Here is a 17700-nt window from a genome sequence, read left to right on the forward strand (position 1 = left end):
CTTACTCTTAAGTCTGCTACACTCAGGAGTCACTCCTGGTGGTGCTCGGGAAACGTGGGATGCCGAGGATCGAACCCTGGTCTGCGGCCTGCCAGGCAGACGCCCTCCCTCACTCTCAGACCCTTTCTTGGCCTTTTAAACTGGGTGGGGCTCAGGAATCTGCCCGTGGAACCTTCTCTCCTTCCCTACTATTGAGTCCATCTGACCTAGGACTGTCCAGAGAAGGGACCAGCTGCCACCCCCTCAGAGGAGGGAACCCCAACTCTCAGGCCTTCCCCAAGGCTGGGGCTGCGGGCACCCCGCTTGCCAGGAAACCTTGCTGTTCTTTATTTCGGGGACTCAGGGCTCACTCCCACATGCCGGGCAAACGCTGCCCTGCTAAAGCCCCATCCTAGACCCCTGATTCTTTATCTTCTCTTGTCCCTTGCGCGCTACCCCCCCTCCCAAGTCTTCCCCAGAATGTCCTTCTCTGGAAGTGCCAGGAGGGGAAGGGCCAGCTCCTGGCACCTCTGCGGAAACAGGTGGCCCCTCTCAGGCCTGTTCGCCCTGGAAAGGACTCTGTTCTGGAAGGTTCTCCGAAGCAGCAGGTGAGAACCTTGCCAGCTGCTCCCCCCCAACCCCCCGCCTCCGGAGGCAATTTGACTCACTCGGCCACCCCCCCCCCCCCACCTTGCGCAGAATCCAGGTCACCAGATGGCCCCCATGGCTGTTTGTCAGTGGCGGGGCGACCTGCCCTGGCTCTGGCTCCGAGAGGCCAGGGATGCTGCGGAGGGCGGCCCCGCCCCCGTCACCATGGAGACGCCTCTGGGCGCTGGAGACCGGAAGGACCCCGAGACTCGGCCGCCCGCCTGCCGCCCACGGGCCCGTGTGTGCCAATCATCATCCCCTTGCTTAGGGGTGGACACGCGGTGCCCAGCCTGCGTCAGCCGGGCTCCTGTGGGCAAGGCTCTGACCTGGTGACGAGCTCCAGACGCCCCAGGGGCGTCATTTTCTACGTAATTATTTTCCTAAAAATAGAACTTCCCCAAGAAGCGGCTTCTGGCGTTGCTAATCGGCACCGAATCTACGGGAGCGCCAGGCACTGTGGCCGGGCAGGGGCCCAGAATCCCTCCCCGCCTCTCGGGCCCGCCCCCTCCCGGGCCCAGCCTCCGTGGGGGCGCAGCGGGGGGTGGTTTATTATTTGTTTCCAGGCTGCTTTGGGGAAGAATTACAGGAACAGGAACGGTGCCCCAGAATCTGCAGAACTTCACTTTCCAAAAAACATTCCCCAAGAATTGGGGTGGGAACTAGGGTGTGATTGAAAGGTAAAGCACATGCTTAACATCTGTGAAGCCCTGGGTTTGATCCCAGGCACAGGGAGGGAGGGAGGGAGGGAGGGAGGGAAGGAAGGAAGGAAGGAAGGAAGGAAGGAAGGAAGGAAGGAAGGAAGGAAGGAAGGAAGGAAGGAAGGAAGGAAGGAAGGAAGGAAGGAAGGAAGGAAGGAAGGGGAAGGAAGGAGGGAAGGAAGGAAGGAAGGAAGGAAGGAAGGAAGGAAGGAAGGAAGGAAGGAAGGAAGGAAGGAAGGAAGGAAGGAAGGAAGGAAGGGGAAGGAAGGAGGGAAGGAAGGAAGGAAGGAAGGAAGGAAGGGCGGAAGGAAGGAAGGAAGGAAGGAAGGAAGGAAGGGGAAGGAAGGAGGGAAGGAAGGAAGGAAGGAAGGGAGGGAGGGAGGGAGGGAGGAAGGAAGGGAGGGAGGGAGGAAGGGGAAGGAAGGAGGGAAGGAAGGAAGGAAGGAAGGAAGGAAGGAAGGAAGGAAGGAAGGAAGGGGAAGAAAGGAGGGAAGGAAGGAAAGGGAAGGAAGGAAGGAAGGAAGGGGAAGGAAGGAGGGAAGGAAGGAAAGAAGGAAAGGGAAGGAAGGAAGGAAGGAAGGAAGGGGAAGGAAGGAGGGAAGGAAGGGGAAGGAAGGAAGAAGAGAAGGAAGGAAGGGAGGAAGGAAGGAAGGAAGGAAAGGGAAGGAAGGAAGGAAGGAAGGGAGGGAGGGGAAGGAAGGAGGGAAGGAAGGAAAGAAGGAAAGGGAAGGAAGGAAGGAAGGGGAAGGAAGGAGGGAAGGAAGGAAGGAAGGAAGGAAAGGGAAGGAAGGAAGGAAGGGGAGGGAAGGAGGGAAGGAAGGAAGGAAGGGGAAGGAAGGAGGGGAGGAAGGGGAAGGAAGGAAGAAGAGAAGGAAGGGAGGGAGGGAGGAAGGATGGAAGGAAGGAAAGGGAAGGAAGGAAGTATGGAAGGAAGGAAGGGAAGGAAGGAAGGAAAGGGAAGGAAGGAAGGATGGAAGGAAGGAAAGGGAAGGATGGAAGGAAGGAAGGAAGGGGAAGGAAGGAGGGAAGGAAGGAAGGGGAAGGAAAGAAAGGGAAGGAAGGAGGGAAGGAAGGGGAAGGAAGGAAAAAGAGAAGGAAGGGAGGGAGGAAGGATGGAAGGAAGGAAGGAAGGGGAAGGAAGTATGGAAGGAAGGAAGGGGAAGGAAAAGGAAGGAAGGAAGGAAAAGGAAGGAAGGAAGGAAGGAAGGAAGGAAGGGGAAGGAAGTATGGAAGGAAGGAAGGGGAAGGAAAAGGAAGGAAGGAAGTATGGAAGGAAGGAAGGGGAAGGAAAAGGAAGGAAGGAAAAGGAAGGAAGGAAGGAAGGAAGGAAGGAAGGAAGGGAGGAAGGGAGGGAGGGAAGGAGGGAGGGAGGGAGGGGAGGGGAGGAAGGGGTGTTCCTCCTATGGGATACTGTGCTTGCCTTGCACACATCCAACCCTGGCTGAACCCCAGGCACCCCAAATGTGGTTCTGCACCCAGGGACCCGGCAACAACAGCGCCCTCCTGCACTTTCCGACACTGAGACACAGGCTCCACAGTGGAAAAGTAAGATGAAGCCAAGTGAAAGGAAACCCGGGAATCGGCCGGGAGAATCTCCCAGAGACTTGGGAGAGCCGAACCCGGACGCCGCTGGCCGCCACCCCGCGGCGGGGCACAGAGGCGGGCGGAACCAAGAGCGCGGGCAGCGCGAGCGCACGGAGCGCGCGGAGCGCGCGGAGCGGAAGCGCCGCCCCCGGAAGCGGCCCAGCCACGCCAAGATGGCGGCCGCCTGCACCGTGCGCCGGCTCGGGGCGCGGCTGCTCGCGCTGCCCGCGCACTGCCCGCGCCGGGCCCCGCACAGGCAGGCCGGCGGCGCCGAGTTCCAGAGCATCTACAGCCTGGACAGGCTCTACCCCGAGTCGCGGGGCGCCGAGACCGCCTGGAGGGTCCCGGTGAGCCGTGTCTCCGCCTCGGCGCCCCGGGGCTGGGGCGCGCGGGGGTCGTTCCCGACGGGGGCGCGGGCGCCGGGGAGCACCGGGAGGCGCGTCTCCCAAGCCCCTTCCGTTCCGCAGCCGGCTCGGACGCAGGTTCTCGCCTAGTTCTTGCGCCGAGGGTCCGGCTGGTCCCGCCAGGGTGGACCAGGAGGGCAGGACGCCGGTGGGCTCCGGTCTGGAGAGTCACACTGCCCAGCCCCCACCCCGCCAGCCCCCCCCCCGTCCACGCCCCCTAGCCCCCCGGGGTGCGTCCGAGCGCTGCAGGATCCCCGTCCTGGTGACGGGGAGTCTGCGGGGAGGGGCGTCCTGCAAGGCCGGGCAGGGGTCTTGGGGGCTGCGGCCCCTCTCGCGACCCCGAAGCCCCCCGGGCACCGACAGCTTCGCGGAGGCAGACGCCAGGGAACAAAGCAAGCGGGGTGGGGCTGGGGGGTCCCTCTTCGTGGAAGGAGCTGGAAGTGAACAGGGAGAATGTGGGTTGTCCAAGTTCTGGAATCTGGAGTTGAAAGAAGTCGGAGTTTGAGCCAGACCTTGTTTGGGGGCCCTGCCCCTGGGATCCCCAGGGACCCCAGAACCGTTCTAGGGGTATGTGGTCCCAGCATAGCACTGGTCAGGCCTGGCTGTGCGGAGACACCCCCCCCCCGCCCCCCAGACTGCACCGAGGCTGCTCAGGGAGGGTCCGGAGCAATAGGACAGCGGGTCAGGCGCCTGCCGGGTACAGGGCCAACCTGTGTTTGATCCCTGGCACCCCACATGGTCCCCCAAGCACCGCCAGAAATAACCCCTGAGCATCGTCAGTTGTGGCCAAAACACAGAAATAGGGTCTGGAGCGATAGCACAGCGGGAGGGCGTTTGCCTTGCACGCGGCCGACCCGGGTTCGATTCCCAGCATCCTATAGGGTCCCCTGAGCACCGCCAGGGGTGATTCCTGAGTGCAGAACCAGGAATGACCCTTGAGCATTGCCGGGTGTGACCCGAAAAGAGGGAGAAAAAAAAACAACCCAAAATAAAAGAATGCTGGAGGTAGCAGGGTCACGATAGTAGGGGGTAACACGCCTCCCTGTACACCGCCAACATGAGTTCAATCCCCAGCACCCCTTATGGTCTCCCAAGCCCAGCAGGAGTGGTCCCAGAGCACAGAGCCAGGAGTAAGCCTTGAATACTGCTGGGTGTGACCTGAAAATAAAAAATAAAGCTCGAGGGGCCGGAGCGATAGCATAGCGGGTAGGGCGTTTACCTTGCACGCGGCCGACCCGGGTTCGATCCCCGGCATCCCATATGGTCCCCCAAGCACTGCCAGGAGTAATTCCTGAGTGCAAAGCCAGGAGTAACCCCTGAGCATCGCTGGGTGTGACCCCCCAAAAAATAAAGCTCGGGGGGTCTTAGATGCTAGGAATCAAACTCAGATCTCTGGCTTCCCTTGTGCAAGACAGGTGCTCTGACGTGTGTGTGTGTGTGTGTGTCTTGCGGGCACTTTCCCTGTCCTACCCATCAGTATTTCTGGGGAGAGGAATGGTGTGACAGCGGGATATTGTGCGAAGGAGTCGGCTGAGGCTGCCCTGACGCGGTGTCCACTCTGTTACAGGACCAGGCAAAGCAGGCCAGCAGCGACATTCCTCTCGGTGAGTCCTTTTATTTTTGTTTGAAAGATCAGTGTTAGGGACTAGAGAGACAATAGGGAGGGAGTTTGCCTTTCGCTTGGCCAAACTGGGTTCAATTCCTGGCATCCCATATGGTCCCCTGAGCACTGCTAGGAGTAATTCCTGAGTGCAGAGACAGGAGTGACCCCTGTGCATTGCCGGGTGTGACCCCCCCCAAAAAAAAGAGTGTTTTTTTTTCTTTAATCAGTGGGGCCAGAGGTATAATTCAGTGGGTAGGGTGCTTGCCTTACACGCGGCTGACCCAGGTTTCATTCCTGCACGCCCTATGAGGTCCCCCAGCCCTGTGTGCCGCCAGGTTTGCACCCAAACCCAAAAATCTAAATAAAAAATTAGTGAGTTTTGAGCTTGAATAGCTCAGGGGCTTATAGAAAGTTGCCTTGCAAGCATGTGGTCACGAGTTCAAATACTGGGTGTCCCGTATGCGTGTGTCATGTCCCGGAAGCCCGGCTTACTGAGGGAGGAACAGCATCTCAGGACCGACCTGAGAGGGTCCACATGGCCTCGGGGCCTGCTCGGCCCAATCTCACTTCACCCTCTTCTTAAAAAAATTTTTTTTTTCCCAGTTTTTGAGCCATTCCCTGCAATGTTCAGGGGACCTGATGGGTCCTGGGGATCGCACCCGGGTCGCCCCCGCTCTGTCTCTCTGGCCCTTCGCCTCACCCCTCGTTTCCTCCAACACCCGCATCTGCTCTGAGGCTCGGTGCCGGGTTGTGACAGTGGACAGATGCGGCCACGCTGCGGACTCAGACGCACTGAATGGAAGCCTGGACAGCCCAGAGCCAGTGCCCCCCGGCCCCTGACCCGGAAACGCTTCCCCCGGCCGCCTGAGCACTGTGAACTTGCAGGGCCGAGAGACCCCACCTTCCTCCGCAGGCATCTCAGCCCCTTGGGACTCCCCCCCCCGACCCCCGTGGGGCAGTTTGCTCTGTGACCTGCTTTTTCCCCCCCGTGGCCGCTTCGCACAGGTCCTGGCCTGAAACCAAACAGCAAAAAGCCTCTGGCTCAGAGGCGGGGTGGGGTGGGGGGGGGAGCGGAGGCCACGGCCGCGGTCACAGGCTCTCCGCGTGCCCTTGACATAGTCGCTCCTCTCGGCTCCCGCCCCAGCAGCTGCACATAGCCCCTGTCTGCATAGCCCCGGGCCCTGCAGCGCGGGAGGGGGGTTCGGGCTCACTGATCTGGGGGTGTGTGTGCTGTCCTGCAGATCGCCTGACGATATCGTACTGTCGGAGCAGTGGTCCCGGGGGCCAGAACGTGAACAAAGGTACGAGCGCCTTGGCCCGGCCTCCGCCGCCCCCTTCTCAGGCTGGGATTGTCTCAGACGCGGCTTGAATATCACCAGTTTATAATAATCCGCTTTACTCTGGAATGTGGCTGGGCCTGGTTCTCCGCCTGTTGGCAGGGGTGAGACCCGGGCACAGGTGAGCCCAGACCAAGGGTGGCGCCGTGCACACGGGGACCGTCCCTGTGAGCAGCTTCCCTGCGTCCTGGGGGCGGGGGAGACCCCTGCTTCTCTCCAGAGCCAGGAAACTGTCGGGGGGGACCTGGACGCTGTTTACACCCCAGACTGGCAGGGCCAGACCAGCGGCTTTGGCACGGTGGGGGGTCTGGCCCCTTGTCCCCACCCCCAGCCCCCAGTGCCAACTGCCCTTTGTTGCAGTGAATTCCAAGGCCGAAGTCAGGTTCCACCTGGCGACCGCGGACTGGATCGCGGAGCCCGTGCGGCAGAAGATGGCCGTCAGGGTGAGCGCGGCCTCCTCCTCCCCTGCCTCCCTCTGCTGCTCTTTTCCGGGGTGAGGGGAGGCCGTGCCGGGGAGCAAACTCGGGGCCTCACGCCCGGCACGTCCCCCCCATCTTGGACCTGGAGCAGTGCCGCAGCCTCTGCAGCCACTTGCTGGGTTGGGTTTGGGGGCTGCCTCCAGGCCCTGCGAGGGAGGCACTCTCGGCAGTGCTCGGGGGACCGTACAGTGTCCGGGACCGAGCCTCCTGCCGCCAGGGCCTGCGCTCAGCTTCCGGTGCTCGCTTCCGGGCCCCGCCTCGGTCGCCTTCCGCCCTTTCCTCCCGGCGACTCTGGCCTGGCCTTTTCCCCGGCAGCACAAGAATAAAATCAACAAGTCGGGCGAGTTGATCCTCACGTCGGAGTGCAGCCGCTACCAGCTGCGCAACCTGGCCAGCTGCCTGCAGAAGATCCGCGACATGATTGCCGAGGCCGGCCGGCCGGCCCCCGAGCCGTCCCCGGAAGACATCGCTCTGCACAGGGCCAGGTACGGAGCGGCCGGGCAGGGCAGGAGCCAGCCTCCGTGCCCGCCCTGGCCGGACAGCGGGGCCGATGGCGTCTGTCCCTCCTGTTTGCAGGGTAGAGCGCGGGAACCGGGAGAGACTGAGACAGAAGAGAATCAGCGCCTCGCTGAAGAGCAGCCGGAGGGCCGAGAGGGACTGAGGGGGCCGAGGGCGCCGAGAGGGGGCTCCCCGCCAGGATGGCGGCTGCAATAAAGCTCCCGACACCCGGCCTCGTTTCTGACTGCAGGGCTGAGCCGAGGGCGGCATCTGCCCTCGAGAACACGGGGTGCAGGGCTGAGGCGGGGAGAGGGGCGGAGAGCACACGCAGGTGGGGACAGAGGAGAAGCTGGGGGGCTGAGGGGGTTGAGGAAGAGACGCTAATGTGGGCGAGCCCGAGTCTAGCTCGGAAGCTTCCATCTCTTTCTGTTTAGGGCCGCACCCACCAGTGCTCAGGCTCACTCCCAGCTCTGTGCTCAGGGCTGACTCCCGGCTCTGTGCTCAGGGCTCACTCCTGGCTCTGTGCTCAGGGTCACTCCTGGCTCTGTGCTCAGGGCTCACTCCCGGCTCTGTGCTCAGGGTCACTCCCGGCTCTGTGCTCAGGGCTCACTCCTGGCTCTGTGCTCAGGGCTCACTCCTGGCTCTGTGCTCAGGGCTCACTCCTGGCTCTGTGCTCAGGGCTCACTCCTGGCTCTGTGCTCAGGGTCACTCCTGGCCCTGTGCTCAGGGTCACTCCCGGCTCTGTGCTCAGGGCTCACTCCCGGCTCTGTGCTCAGGGCTCACTCCTGGCTCTGGATCCCTGGTGGACTCGGGGATCCCTGTGGGCCGCCGGGGATGGCACCGCAGTCAGCTGCCTGCAAGGCAAGCGCCCTCCTCGCTGTCCGATCGCTCCGCTCCCTCAGGAGCTTCCATGTTTAAGTGTCGGCGCTGGGCGCTGCTGAGCGAGTGGGAAGAGGTGGCGCAGGAGGGGCCCCGCGGGTTCCGGGTGTTGGGGGACAGGTGGGGTGACGGGCACCGGAGAGCGGTTTCTGTCTTGCGGCTGCAGGGCCCAGGCCTGTGGAACCTCGGCATGGGCGGCGTTTGCACCTTGACCAGAGAGCCGTGCCCCGGGGTGGCTGAGCCCGGCTCCCGGGGGACTAGGACACGAGTCTGAGAAGTGGCGAGGGGGACAGCGTGTGGTTCCAGGACCCGGAGCGCATACCTGTCCCCTCAGCCCAGTCTGGCTCCAGAACAAGGCTGTGGGGACCCCGGGTTCGGGGAAGCCGGTCCTTCCCCCGAGAACTGACGCCTGGAGAAGGCACCGGAGAACAGCGCAGCGGGGAGGGCCGCGGCCTGCAGGCGCCTGACCCCAGCTTCAGGAGCCCGGTGGGTCCCTCGAGTCCCTGAGCACAGCCGGGAGGGTGTTTCCTGCTCACAGCCGACTCGGGCTGGGTCCCCAGCACCACGCAGGGTCCCCAGCAGGAGTGATTCCTGAGCGCAGCCCCGCTGTGGCCCCAAAGCACAAGCAGTATATGGCGGGGGTCAGGGCAGCAGTACGGGGGAGTAAGATCCCGGCGTCCGTGCTGTGCTGTGCCCGAGCCCCTCCAGGAGTAGTTTCTGAGTGCCTCGGTCAGAGGTTCTCAGCGGAAGCCGGGCAGTTACTCCCACTGGGCTCTGGATGCTGGACAGTAGCTGGGGGGGGGCTCGGAACCAGCCCCCCCCATAAACGAGGGAGGGTGTCGGTTGAAGGGTAGAATCTGCCAAGTGGCTGGTGGCCCTGAGCTGCCACTCATGAGATGTTAGCCAGGAAGCATGGTCAGTTTGGCTGGGACCAGGGCACAGGATGGCAGAAGACACACCAAGTGGGCACCAGGCCTAGGAAGGCCTTAACGGGACAGCGCAGGGGGCTGGGGAGAGCAGAACGGGCAGGGCGCTTGCCTTGCACTCGGCTGACCTAGGGTCACTCCCCAGCAGCACCCGGTATGGCTGCAGGCCCCAGCAGCCGAAGGGGTGAGTGAGTGACCAGAAGGAGGGAGCCTCCAAGCAGAACCTGGAATACGCCCGGAGCACTGCCCTGCGGCCCCAAAACAAAAGTGTCCTCGCAGTGTCCCGCGCTTTGATGCACGCGGGCACTTCTCAGGCTGCCCCGCGGGATGACCGCCCGCTCCCCGGCCATCTGCACTCGGTGCATTTTCACCTTTGCCCCCTTGGTCGTCTCGTTCCTCCTGCCTCGTTCCTCCCGGTCGTACCTTCTCCCACCGTGACCGTCGGCGGGTGGTTCCCCGCCCCGGCCGGTGCTGGTCTGGTCTCACTCGCGGGCCTGTCCCTGTTTCCGGGCGCGCGGGCGGGCGCTCTCACTAGGGCCGGCGGAGCCGCCCCGGCCAGCTGCGGGCCCCAGTGGCCTAATGGATAAGGCACTGGCCTCCTAAGCCAGGGATTGTGGGTTCGAGTCCCACCTGGGGTAGGCCCTTTTCAAACTATTTTTGACTTGTCATTCCCCTGGTAACTGGGGCTCAGTCCCGTCCGTCCAAGGCTAGGAGGCGGACAGAAGGCGGGGTCCCCGTGTGTCCCCGTCACGCACCCCGTGTCACACGCTCCAGGCACCAAAAGTTGCCGCGGGCCCGGTCTCTCTCTGCAAGCCAGGTGGGACTCAAACCCACCACCCCTGCCTTAGGCCGCCAGTGCTTTACCCATTGGCCCCCTGCGCGACACGGACGCGGCCCCACGTGGCCACAGCGCACCGCGCACCCGCACGCGCGCTGAGTGCGCAGGCTCCGCCCTCGGGCGCCCCCGCGCCGCGCGAGCCCCGGACCCCCGGAAGGGCAACCCCTGCTCGCCTAAAAGGAAACCGACCACGAAGGGATTCGAACCCTCAATCTTCTGATCCGAAGTCAGACGCCTTATCCGTTAGGCCACGCGGCCGCCCCGCTGCCGACGTCCCGGCGCAGCCCCTCGGCGGTGGCGGCGCCCGCGCTGGGGCCCCGGAGCCCCGCGCCGCGGAGCGCGGCCGGAGAACCCGGCGGTCTGGCCGCCGTTTCCCGCGCGGGCCAGCAAATAGGCGTCCGCGTGCGCCGGAGGTAGCGGCAGACCGCGTGGCCTAATGGATAAGGCGTCTGACTTCGGATCAGAAGATTGAGGGTTCGAGTCCCTTCGTGGTCGTATCGTTTTAATCCCGGGCAGGAGGTGAAATCCCTGGGCCGCTGTCGCACGCTCGGCACCGGCGCTAGTTTTAGACACTAAGGCTCGCGACCCGTTACCCCCTTCACCTTGAGCTGGACGTTACAGCGCTAGTCCAATGGATTTTTGGTCCCCGGCAACTTCCGGCAGTGACGTCATCACGCACGCTCACGGCATCACTTTTCAAAAGACATGTGATCCGGCGGCGGTTACGTGAAGCCCCAGTGGCCTAATGGATAAGGCACTGGCCTCCTAAGCCAGGGATTGTGGGTTCGAGTCCCATCTGGGGTGGAGGCAAAGAGCCGTTTTTCTTGGAAAAAACATTTCTATGAATACATTTTTTCTTTTTTCACTTGCGTGTGTAAATGCCTTGTGTCTCCACATACGGTCCTAACCCGGCTGCGTCAGGCGGGGCTAGCGTCTGCACGCGCTATCCTGTCTCTGTCCACCTTGGTTCGAACCCGGGTCAGCCGCGTGCAAGACAAACGCCCTCCCCGCTGGACTGTCGCGCCCTGGCCGTGCTGGGGAAGGAAAACCTGGTCCTGGAGAGCTCGCAGGGCGGTCGAGTGCCGGCCCTACAAGTGACGACTAGGGTTCGATTCCCTGGCCCCAGGCAGGGTCCCCGTGGTCACCAGCCCCAGCAGGTAACACGGGAGGCAGAGCCGGGGATAAACCCACCGGCGTGTCCCAAAGACAAAACACAGAAAGGAAAACACAAAAAAAGCAACATGGGGACAAACTTATTCTGACCTGGTATACAAAGCTGTCTCTGGCTTTGGCACGCTAAAGTACTCGACTACGCGTTCTTACAAATCATAAAACCTTAGGAAAGGCTTTATAAGACACCACACGTTTGAAGATTTATTAGGGGGGGAACACAACCAGCTCAGTGCTCATCGCTCATCCCTTGCCCTGTGCTCAGGGAGTCAAACCGTTGGCTGCTAGCAAGGCAAACGCCTTACCCGCTCTCTCTCCAGCCCCTAGTTATAGGCTTTTTGTGTATTACATGAAAATACTAACATACAACCCAGTCTTCCAGTTTCGCCTTGGGGGAATTGCACCTGGCAGTGTTCATGGTTGAGCAATCTGACCCAGGACTCCACAGAAAGTGCTCTGGCCCTTTGAACTACCTTCCTGGCCTCCTAAGCATTTTTCCTTAGTTTTTTCCCAGTGTACAAAAAGCTCAGTTTGATCCTTCTGTAACCAAAATGTGTTGTGCACTAAAAGTTGATATAGTAATCTTGAGTCTGTTTTAATGTGCATGCTATTTTTATCATCTGTGCTTGCTGCAGTTACTTGATTTCTCCTTGATACAAAAGTAGGCAGGAACACCCTATAGTGGCATTTTTGTATCTCTGATTTATGTTGGCCATTACCGTAGGGTTTTCCATCCTATGAATCACTTGTTTTGCCCAGGGGGCTGTTCAGAGCACACGTGGCAGTGCTCAGGGCTGTGTTTGAAGAAGTATCTGCGGTGCCCAGGATTCTAAGAGCCTAACCCCTGTACTAGCTCTCTAACCCTTCTCTTAATTGAAACTCTCAATCTATTATGTTCCCACTGTTCTGGGTAAACTTATAAGCCACTGTACATTGTGAGACTGATTTCCTGCAAACTCCAAAAATAGAAAGGTAATGGAGGTTGAAGATACAGAAGGGGGTTGGGAGGCGCTTGCCTTATACACAGTAAACCTGCGTTCCACTCCCAGCGCCCCATAAGGTCCCCAGAGCCCTGCCTGGCTTGACCCCTGAGCAGACCCAGGAGTGAACCCTGGTCACCGCCAGCTCTGGCCCCCAGAGATCCAGGATGGTGTTTTAAAATCTTTTTATGGGGGGCCATAGCCCAGCAGTACTGACATCACTCCAGGGCTCAGGGAACACACACAGTGTCAGGGACTGGCCCAGGGTGGCCCCGTGCAAGGCACGCCTCCTCTCCACCACACTGTCTCTAGGAACCATCCTTTTTTCATCTTGTTTCTCTGCAGCATCCAACCCAGAGCCTCACAGTCTACCCCTGAGCCACCACAGGTATAGGTGTTCAAATCTCCACAACTGAGCTCCTAGCAGCGGATTCATTTTTTGCCATATATATACACATATATACACACATACACGTATGTACATATATATGGGGGTGGGGGAGAGGTTTGGCCACACGGCGATTTCAGGGTCTTCCTGCCTCAATGCTCAGGACCTGGGCCATCCTGGGGGGGAGCACATGTGCCACCAGGGGTCAGACAGGGGTCAGCTGCATGCAAGGCCAGCAAGACCTCAGGCCCTGTCTACCTTTCTGGGTCCCCCAAAATAAGTTTTTTAAATCATGGCATCAAAAAGACTTTTGAAAAAAAGTTTCTGGGCCACACCCATGGGTGCTGGGGCCGGGGCCCACTGGCTCCACGCGAGGCGAGCACCTTAGCTGCTGTGCTCTCTTCCGCCCCTCAGTGATTCTCTGTGCCTGAACAGCCTGAACAGACCTGAGCTTCCCTCGGCACTTCCTTTTGTACACACTCGTGCCCCGCTGCTGAAGCCCAGAGAGCCTTGTCTCTCCAAAATCCCCCCCGCCCCGTCCTCCCAGTCCTGGCGCACTCAGAAAGCCCGGGAGGGGCAAAGCGAGCCAGGCCATCGAGCCGCCGCGCCCTGGGGGCTCAGGCAGGGGTGCCCCGTGCCCCGTGGGGTGCAGCGCGCGTGCTTTGAGAGGAGCAAACACACAGGGCACCACCTCGTCCTTTTAATGGCCACGGGACAGAGGCCCGCGCTGGCACCGCGACGCGGGCTTATAAGCTCTCGATGGGCTTGTGCGGCCAGTAGGGATACTTCTTCATGTCCAGCTTGGTCTCAGGGAAGGCCTCGTTCAAGTCCTCGATGGTCATCTGCTCGAACGGGATGATGTTCTTCATCTTCTCCAGCTGGAAGGGAGGGACAGTGCTCAGGGCGGCCGGGGCCCCCGGTGGCTAAGCGGGGACAGAGCGTGGCCCGGCCGCTGCTTACCTCCCTCTGGTACTCCTCAATCCTGGCCTTGGACATCGCCAGGAACTCGTTACAGCTCTTCACCTGCAGAAGCACCGACAGTCTGGGGACCTGCACGCGCTGGCCTGCCCGAGGTGGCCAACGTCCGAGGGGCCCCTGGGCTCACGGCGGCAGCCCCCACGCTCTGCAGGGGCTGTGTGGCTGCCTCCGGGATGGCGCAGGGTTCGAGACTGGAGGTCTCACTTTCCCTGCGTCCCCCAAACACCCAGAGAAGCCCCTGCAGGACGAGCTTTGCAGGGAGCACCGGGTTCTTCCAGGGGGACGCTCAGGAGGCGCCCCCAAGACCCACGTGCTTCCCAGAGGCTGGACACGCCACTCGGCCCACCGGCCAGCATCGCTAGGGGAGCCCCCAGTCACCCTGATCAGTCTCGAGCCCGGTTCTGACGCCGTGTCCTGCCCCCAGACAGTTGCTCTGCGAGGGATTCCGGGGCAGAGCCCGGCGCTGCTTCCCCCCCTGCCGACGCCTTCCACGCCGCACCTCTGCTTTGGGGTGATTCCTATTACTGCACTTGCTGGCAGATTACTTACTTTGGCACGGGCTGTGGGGAAGGGAGGCACAGCAGGCCGTGCTGGGGGTCAGTGGAGAGTTTACTCCTTTAATTGCCTCAACCTCAACTCAGCTACGCCAGATACAGAGGGGCGCCCCGGGGAGAGACCCCGATACTCACATCCTCCTTCTCCTCAGCATCCACCTGGGCGGTGAATTTGTCCTCGGGCACAGGGACCTTCAGGGCATTGAACTGCAGAGACAGGAAGGAGAATGGCACCCGCGTAGCCTGGGAGTCCCGGGCCCAGAGCTACGAAGCCTTCCACGTCTTTCTGCGGTTCTGGCCACACCCAGTGCCCAGGGCTCACTCCTGGCGGAGCAGATTCGGCGCTGGGTAAGGAACCTGGGCTGGTGGTGTGCACGGCCAGGGCTCTCCCCGCTGCCCCCCAGCCAGGGAGACGCGCAAAGGGCTGGAGCACAAGTGGGAAGGCCCGGGGCCGACCCCTGGCACCAGAAAACCCACATTCGCCACCCTAAGGGGAAACGAAGCTGCACCCAGGGGGTCCTGGCGCAAAGAGCAGCACCTGGGAAGGGGAGCCCCACCACTAGGGCTCGGACCCTCCTGATGGGAAGAACTTGGGGCTTCTTCCCCTCAAGAGGTCGGGGGGTTGCCGACCTTGCATACGGACTCAAGAACTCAGAGAACTCCCCAGAAATTCTAGTTTTCCTCTCTTAAGTGAAACCCAAGCAGACTGACTGGCAGAAGGCCTCGAGGGCCGATGGAGAGGGTCCCCCCAGCACTGCAGAGGGGGGCAGCCCTTGGCGGGCTCAGAGCAAGCCCCTGAGAATGAGCTCTGGATACCGAGACTGAGCCTGGGTGTCAGGGACCAGGGACTGAGACGTGATTATGATGTGGAGCAGAAGGAAAAAGCGGAGGAAGGAAGGAAAACGGGACAAGGGGGCAAAGGACGGCAGTCTGCTCCAGAGGGTGACGTGAGGGCGTGAAGCAGGACTCTAGGGGGCTGGAGAGCACAGCGCGGAGGGCATCTGCCTTGCACACGGCCAACCCGGGTTCCATCCCAGCACCCCACGAGCCGAGCCAGAACCCTCCCTCCATGGCATGTTCCCAGGTACCAGTTCAATCTGACCCCGGGCCCTGGCTCACCACCTGGAGGTCGTGATGCGTCTGTCATTACCCACAAGTCCCCGCCCCGCCGACTGGCCTCACCTTCTTCTCAAAGTCATCGACCAAGCCGGCCTTGGCCACGTTGGCCTTGTAGTAAGCCCAGTCGATGGCGGGTGGCTTCTCGGGGAGGTTGGCCAGCCTGTGCGCGTGGGAAAGCAGAAGTCAGATGAGTCCCCCTGACCCCGGCCCCCGGCTCCTCTGGCCCGGAATGCATATTCTCCAGGAGGGAGATGACAGGAGTTTCTCTGTCTGTCTGTCTGTCTGTCTGCCTCTCCCTCCCTCCCTCTCTCACACACACACTTTCTCTCTTTTGCTCTCAGATACTCCGATGACATTTCGACTTTGAGCAGTACGAATCCACCTCTAACTCCACAGCTATTCAGTTCCATGTTCAGGGGCAAAGGTGCCCCCTCAAACAGGCGCTGACCTGGAGGAGAGGGTCTCATTCCAGGACTTCAGGGAGTTAGCAATGGCCTTCTGGTTTCGGGGGATGATCTCCCCAAAAGCGATCCAGTCAATGGTTTTCAGAGCAAGTTTTCGCCCAGCCATCTCGAGATCCCGAGAGCCTGAAAAAGACCATGGGTGAGATCAAACCTTTCGGGGAGAAGGCCCCGCGCCAGACGATCAGAGACAACACTGGGGTACGGACCAGATGGAAGGACGACAGACCCGCGGCCAAGGATTAAAAGGGACATTCCGGAGTGGGAGGGGCCGGGAGGGGAGGCAGCCAGCTGGGAGGCAAAAAGCACTAGGCCAGAAGAGACACAGAACTAGACACACAACAAAAAAGAGAGCTTGGGAGAATCTGCTCAAGATGTACCTGCCAGACCCTTGCAGAAGCAAAGCCACTCAGCACACCCCGGGAAACCCCCTCCTTTAGGCCAACAAACCAACCCCCAAACAATTCCAGGCCTGCCCCAAGCACGGCCTCTCTGGGGAACAGTGCTCGCCGGGACACGGATGGAATCCACGCTGGCGTCTAGGAGCCTCGTCTGAGGCCTCGAGTAGGGCGCGTGACGCGTAGACAAAACAATGGGGTCAGCGACAGTACAGCAGGGAGGGCGTTTGCCTTGCGTGCCCCCGACCTGGGTTCCGTCCCTGGCATCCCAGGACTGTGACCAAAAAGGCACCCCCAAAAAAGGGAAAAGGAATAAACAACTCGTCCCCTGTCTTCCCTCTGTCTTCCAACTCCTATTCATCCACGAAAGCCCCCCTCTGGGTTACGCTCCACACCCTCTGGAACAAAGCACAGTAATCCCCGTGCCATGGGCCAAAGCTTCCCACTCGGATCGCTGTGCATCCCTGATTCTCCGCGCACTGCACTGAGTTTCCACGAGGTTGACTTAAACAGCGCATAGGCCAGGCCAAAACCTCCTTACCCAGGTAACATCCCCCCAGGCCCCAATTTCCACAGACGGTGGTTAAAGGAGTCAAATTAGGGCCAGAGGGAAAAAAGTACAGCAGGTAGGGTGCTTACCATCACGGGGTTCGGTCTCTGGCACCCGACAGGGACCCTGAGCACTGCTGGGAGCGACTCCTGAGCTCAGAGCCAGGTGCCAGCACTACCTGGTGTGGCCCCAAGGCAAACCCAAACCAAAGAAATGACATTACAAGGGGGGTGGGGGGTAAAGAGGCCGCCTAGAGGGGACACGGATAGTGATGGAGACTGAACTTCGGACATCAAAGCCACAAACGTTACCGCAGCCGTCAGCGTGTTTTGAACCACTAAAGCTGTATTTTTAATCGTTATTTTCCTTGGGCCACGCCTGGCAGTGCTCAGGGCTTAGTCCCGGCTCTGCGCACAGGCCAGCCCCGTGTCCTCCAGCCCCACGAACCAGAAGAGAGTCTTTTTTTCCCCTTTCGGGTCACAACCGGCAATGCACAGGGGTCACTCCTGGCTCTGCACTCAGGAATCACCCCTGGCAGTGCTCAGGGGACCCTATGGGGTGCTGGGAATCGAACCCGGGTCGGCCGCGTGCAAGGCAAACGCCCTCCCCGCTGTGCTCTCGCTCCAGCCCCCAAATGAGAATTTTAAACCCCCTAAAAGCCCCAGTTCTTTACAGCCTTCTAGAAGCTGCCCACGGGGCGAAGCCCCCTTCCCCGGCTCTCCGCCAAAAAGCCCCTGGTGCGGCCCCCCCGGGTTTCGAGGCCCATTTAGCGCCGGGCCCCGCCGAGGCGCCGAGGCGCCCGGGCCACCCCGCGCTGCGCCCCCCGCTCCGAGGCTGGACCCTCCCGCTCCCGGGAGCCGCTGGCCCGGCCGTCCGCCCGGGGACCGGACGACGCCGGGGTAGGGCCAGCCCCAGGGGTCACCCCGCGACCTCGCTCGCGGGGGAGGGGAGAGGCCGGCGCGAAGGACGCGGAGGAAACCGGCGGCGGCTCCCTGCGTGGCAATTCAAGCAACGGGCCACGCAAAGTCCGACGTGGCGACAGAACCAAGCGACCCCAGGCACCAAGGTTCGAGCCCCGAGTCCCGCAGCTCACTCACCTTCACCGACCCCGACGGCCGAGAGTCCACGGCAGAACTAACGGAAGTGGGTCAACGGAAGCTCTCCCCTCAGCCAATCCCAAAGTGAAAGGGACGGGTCTTGACGCGCAGATCAGCCAATAGAGATAGCGA

The 17700-nt window shown here is 61.3% G+C and overlaps 2 protein-coding genes and 4 non-coding genes across 7 annotated transcripts; 4 read left to right on the forward strand and 2 right to left on the reverse strand.

Moving 5' to 3' along the window:
• The first annotated feature begins 2743 nt into the window (after nucleotides 1-2743).
• MRPL58 (mitochondrial ribosomal protein L58) lies at nucleotides 2744-7462 on the forward strand. Of its 2 annotated transcripts, none has more exons than XM_055131736.1 (6): nucleotides 2744-2870; nucleotides 4881-4917; nucleotides 6158-6217; nucleotides 6614-6696; nucleotides 7048-7217; nucleotides 7309-7462. In XM_055131736.1, the coding sequence occupies exons 1-6, from the start codon at nucleotides 2787-2789 to the stop codon at nucleotides 7391-7393; spliced, it is 519 nt and encodes a 172-aa protein (XP_054987711.1). In that variant the 5' UTR covers nucleotides 2744-2786; the 3' UTR covers nucleotides 7394-7462. The 2 variants fall into 2 exon arrangements, with proteins under 2 accessions (XP_054987711.1, XP_004615786.2); XM_004615729.2 differs by lacking the exon at nucleotides 2744-2870 and adding an exon at nucleotides 2896-3256.
• Nucleotides 7463-9600: 2138 nt separating this feature from the next.
• TRNAR-CCU (transfer RNA arginine (anticodon CCU)) lies at nucleotides 9601-9673 on the forward strand. Its single transcript has one exon. It is a non-coding gene; the product is annotated as a tRNA-Arg (tRNA).
• A 385-nt stretch (nucleotides 9674-10058) lies between these two features.
• On the reverse strand, nucleotides 10059-10131 carry TRNAR-UCG (transfer RNA arginine (anticodon UCG)). Its single transcript has one exon. It is a non-coding gene; the product is annotated as a tRNA-Arg (tRNA).
• Nucleotides 10132-10295: 164 nt separating this feature from the next.
• Nucleotides 10296-10368, forward strand: TRNAR-UCG (transfer RNA arginine (anticodon UCG)). Its single transcript has one exon. It is a non-coding gene; the product is annotated as a tRNA-Arg (tRNA).
• Nucleotides 10369-10604: 236 nt separating this feature from the next.
• TRNAR-CCU (transfer RNA arginine (anticodon CCU)) lies at nucleotides 10605-10677 on the forward strand. The gene has a single exon. It is a non-coding gene; the product is annotated as a tRNA-Arg (tRNA).
• A 2419-nt stretch (nucleotides 10678-13096) lies between these two features.
• ATP5PD (ATP synthase peripheral stalk subunit d) lies at nucleotides 13097-17683 on the reverse strand. Its single transcript, XM_004615667.2, has 6 exons — nucleotides 17569-17683; nucleotides 15511-15649; nucleotides 15126-15222; nucleotides 14079-14150; nucleotides 13372-13434; nucleotides 13097-13289 (listed from the first exon to the last, which is right to left on the reverse strand). Exons 2-6 carry the CDS (start codon nucleotides 15630-15632, stop codon nucleotides 13158-13160), a joined length of 486 nt encoding a protein of 161 aa, XP_004615724.1. The 5' UTR covers nucleotides 15633-15649; nucleotides 17569-17683; the 3' UTR covers nucleotides 13097-13157.
• Between the last annotated feature and the right edge of the window lie 17 nt (nucleotides 17684-17700).

This window comes from Sorex araneus, chromosome 3, assembly GCF_027595985.1.
Source record: "Sorex araneus isolate mSorAra2 chromosome 3, mSorAra2.pri, whole genome shotgun sequence".
Lineage (NCBI taxonomy): Eukaryota > Metazoa > Chordata > Mammalia > Eulipotyphla > Soricidae > Sorex > Sorex araneus.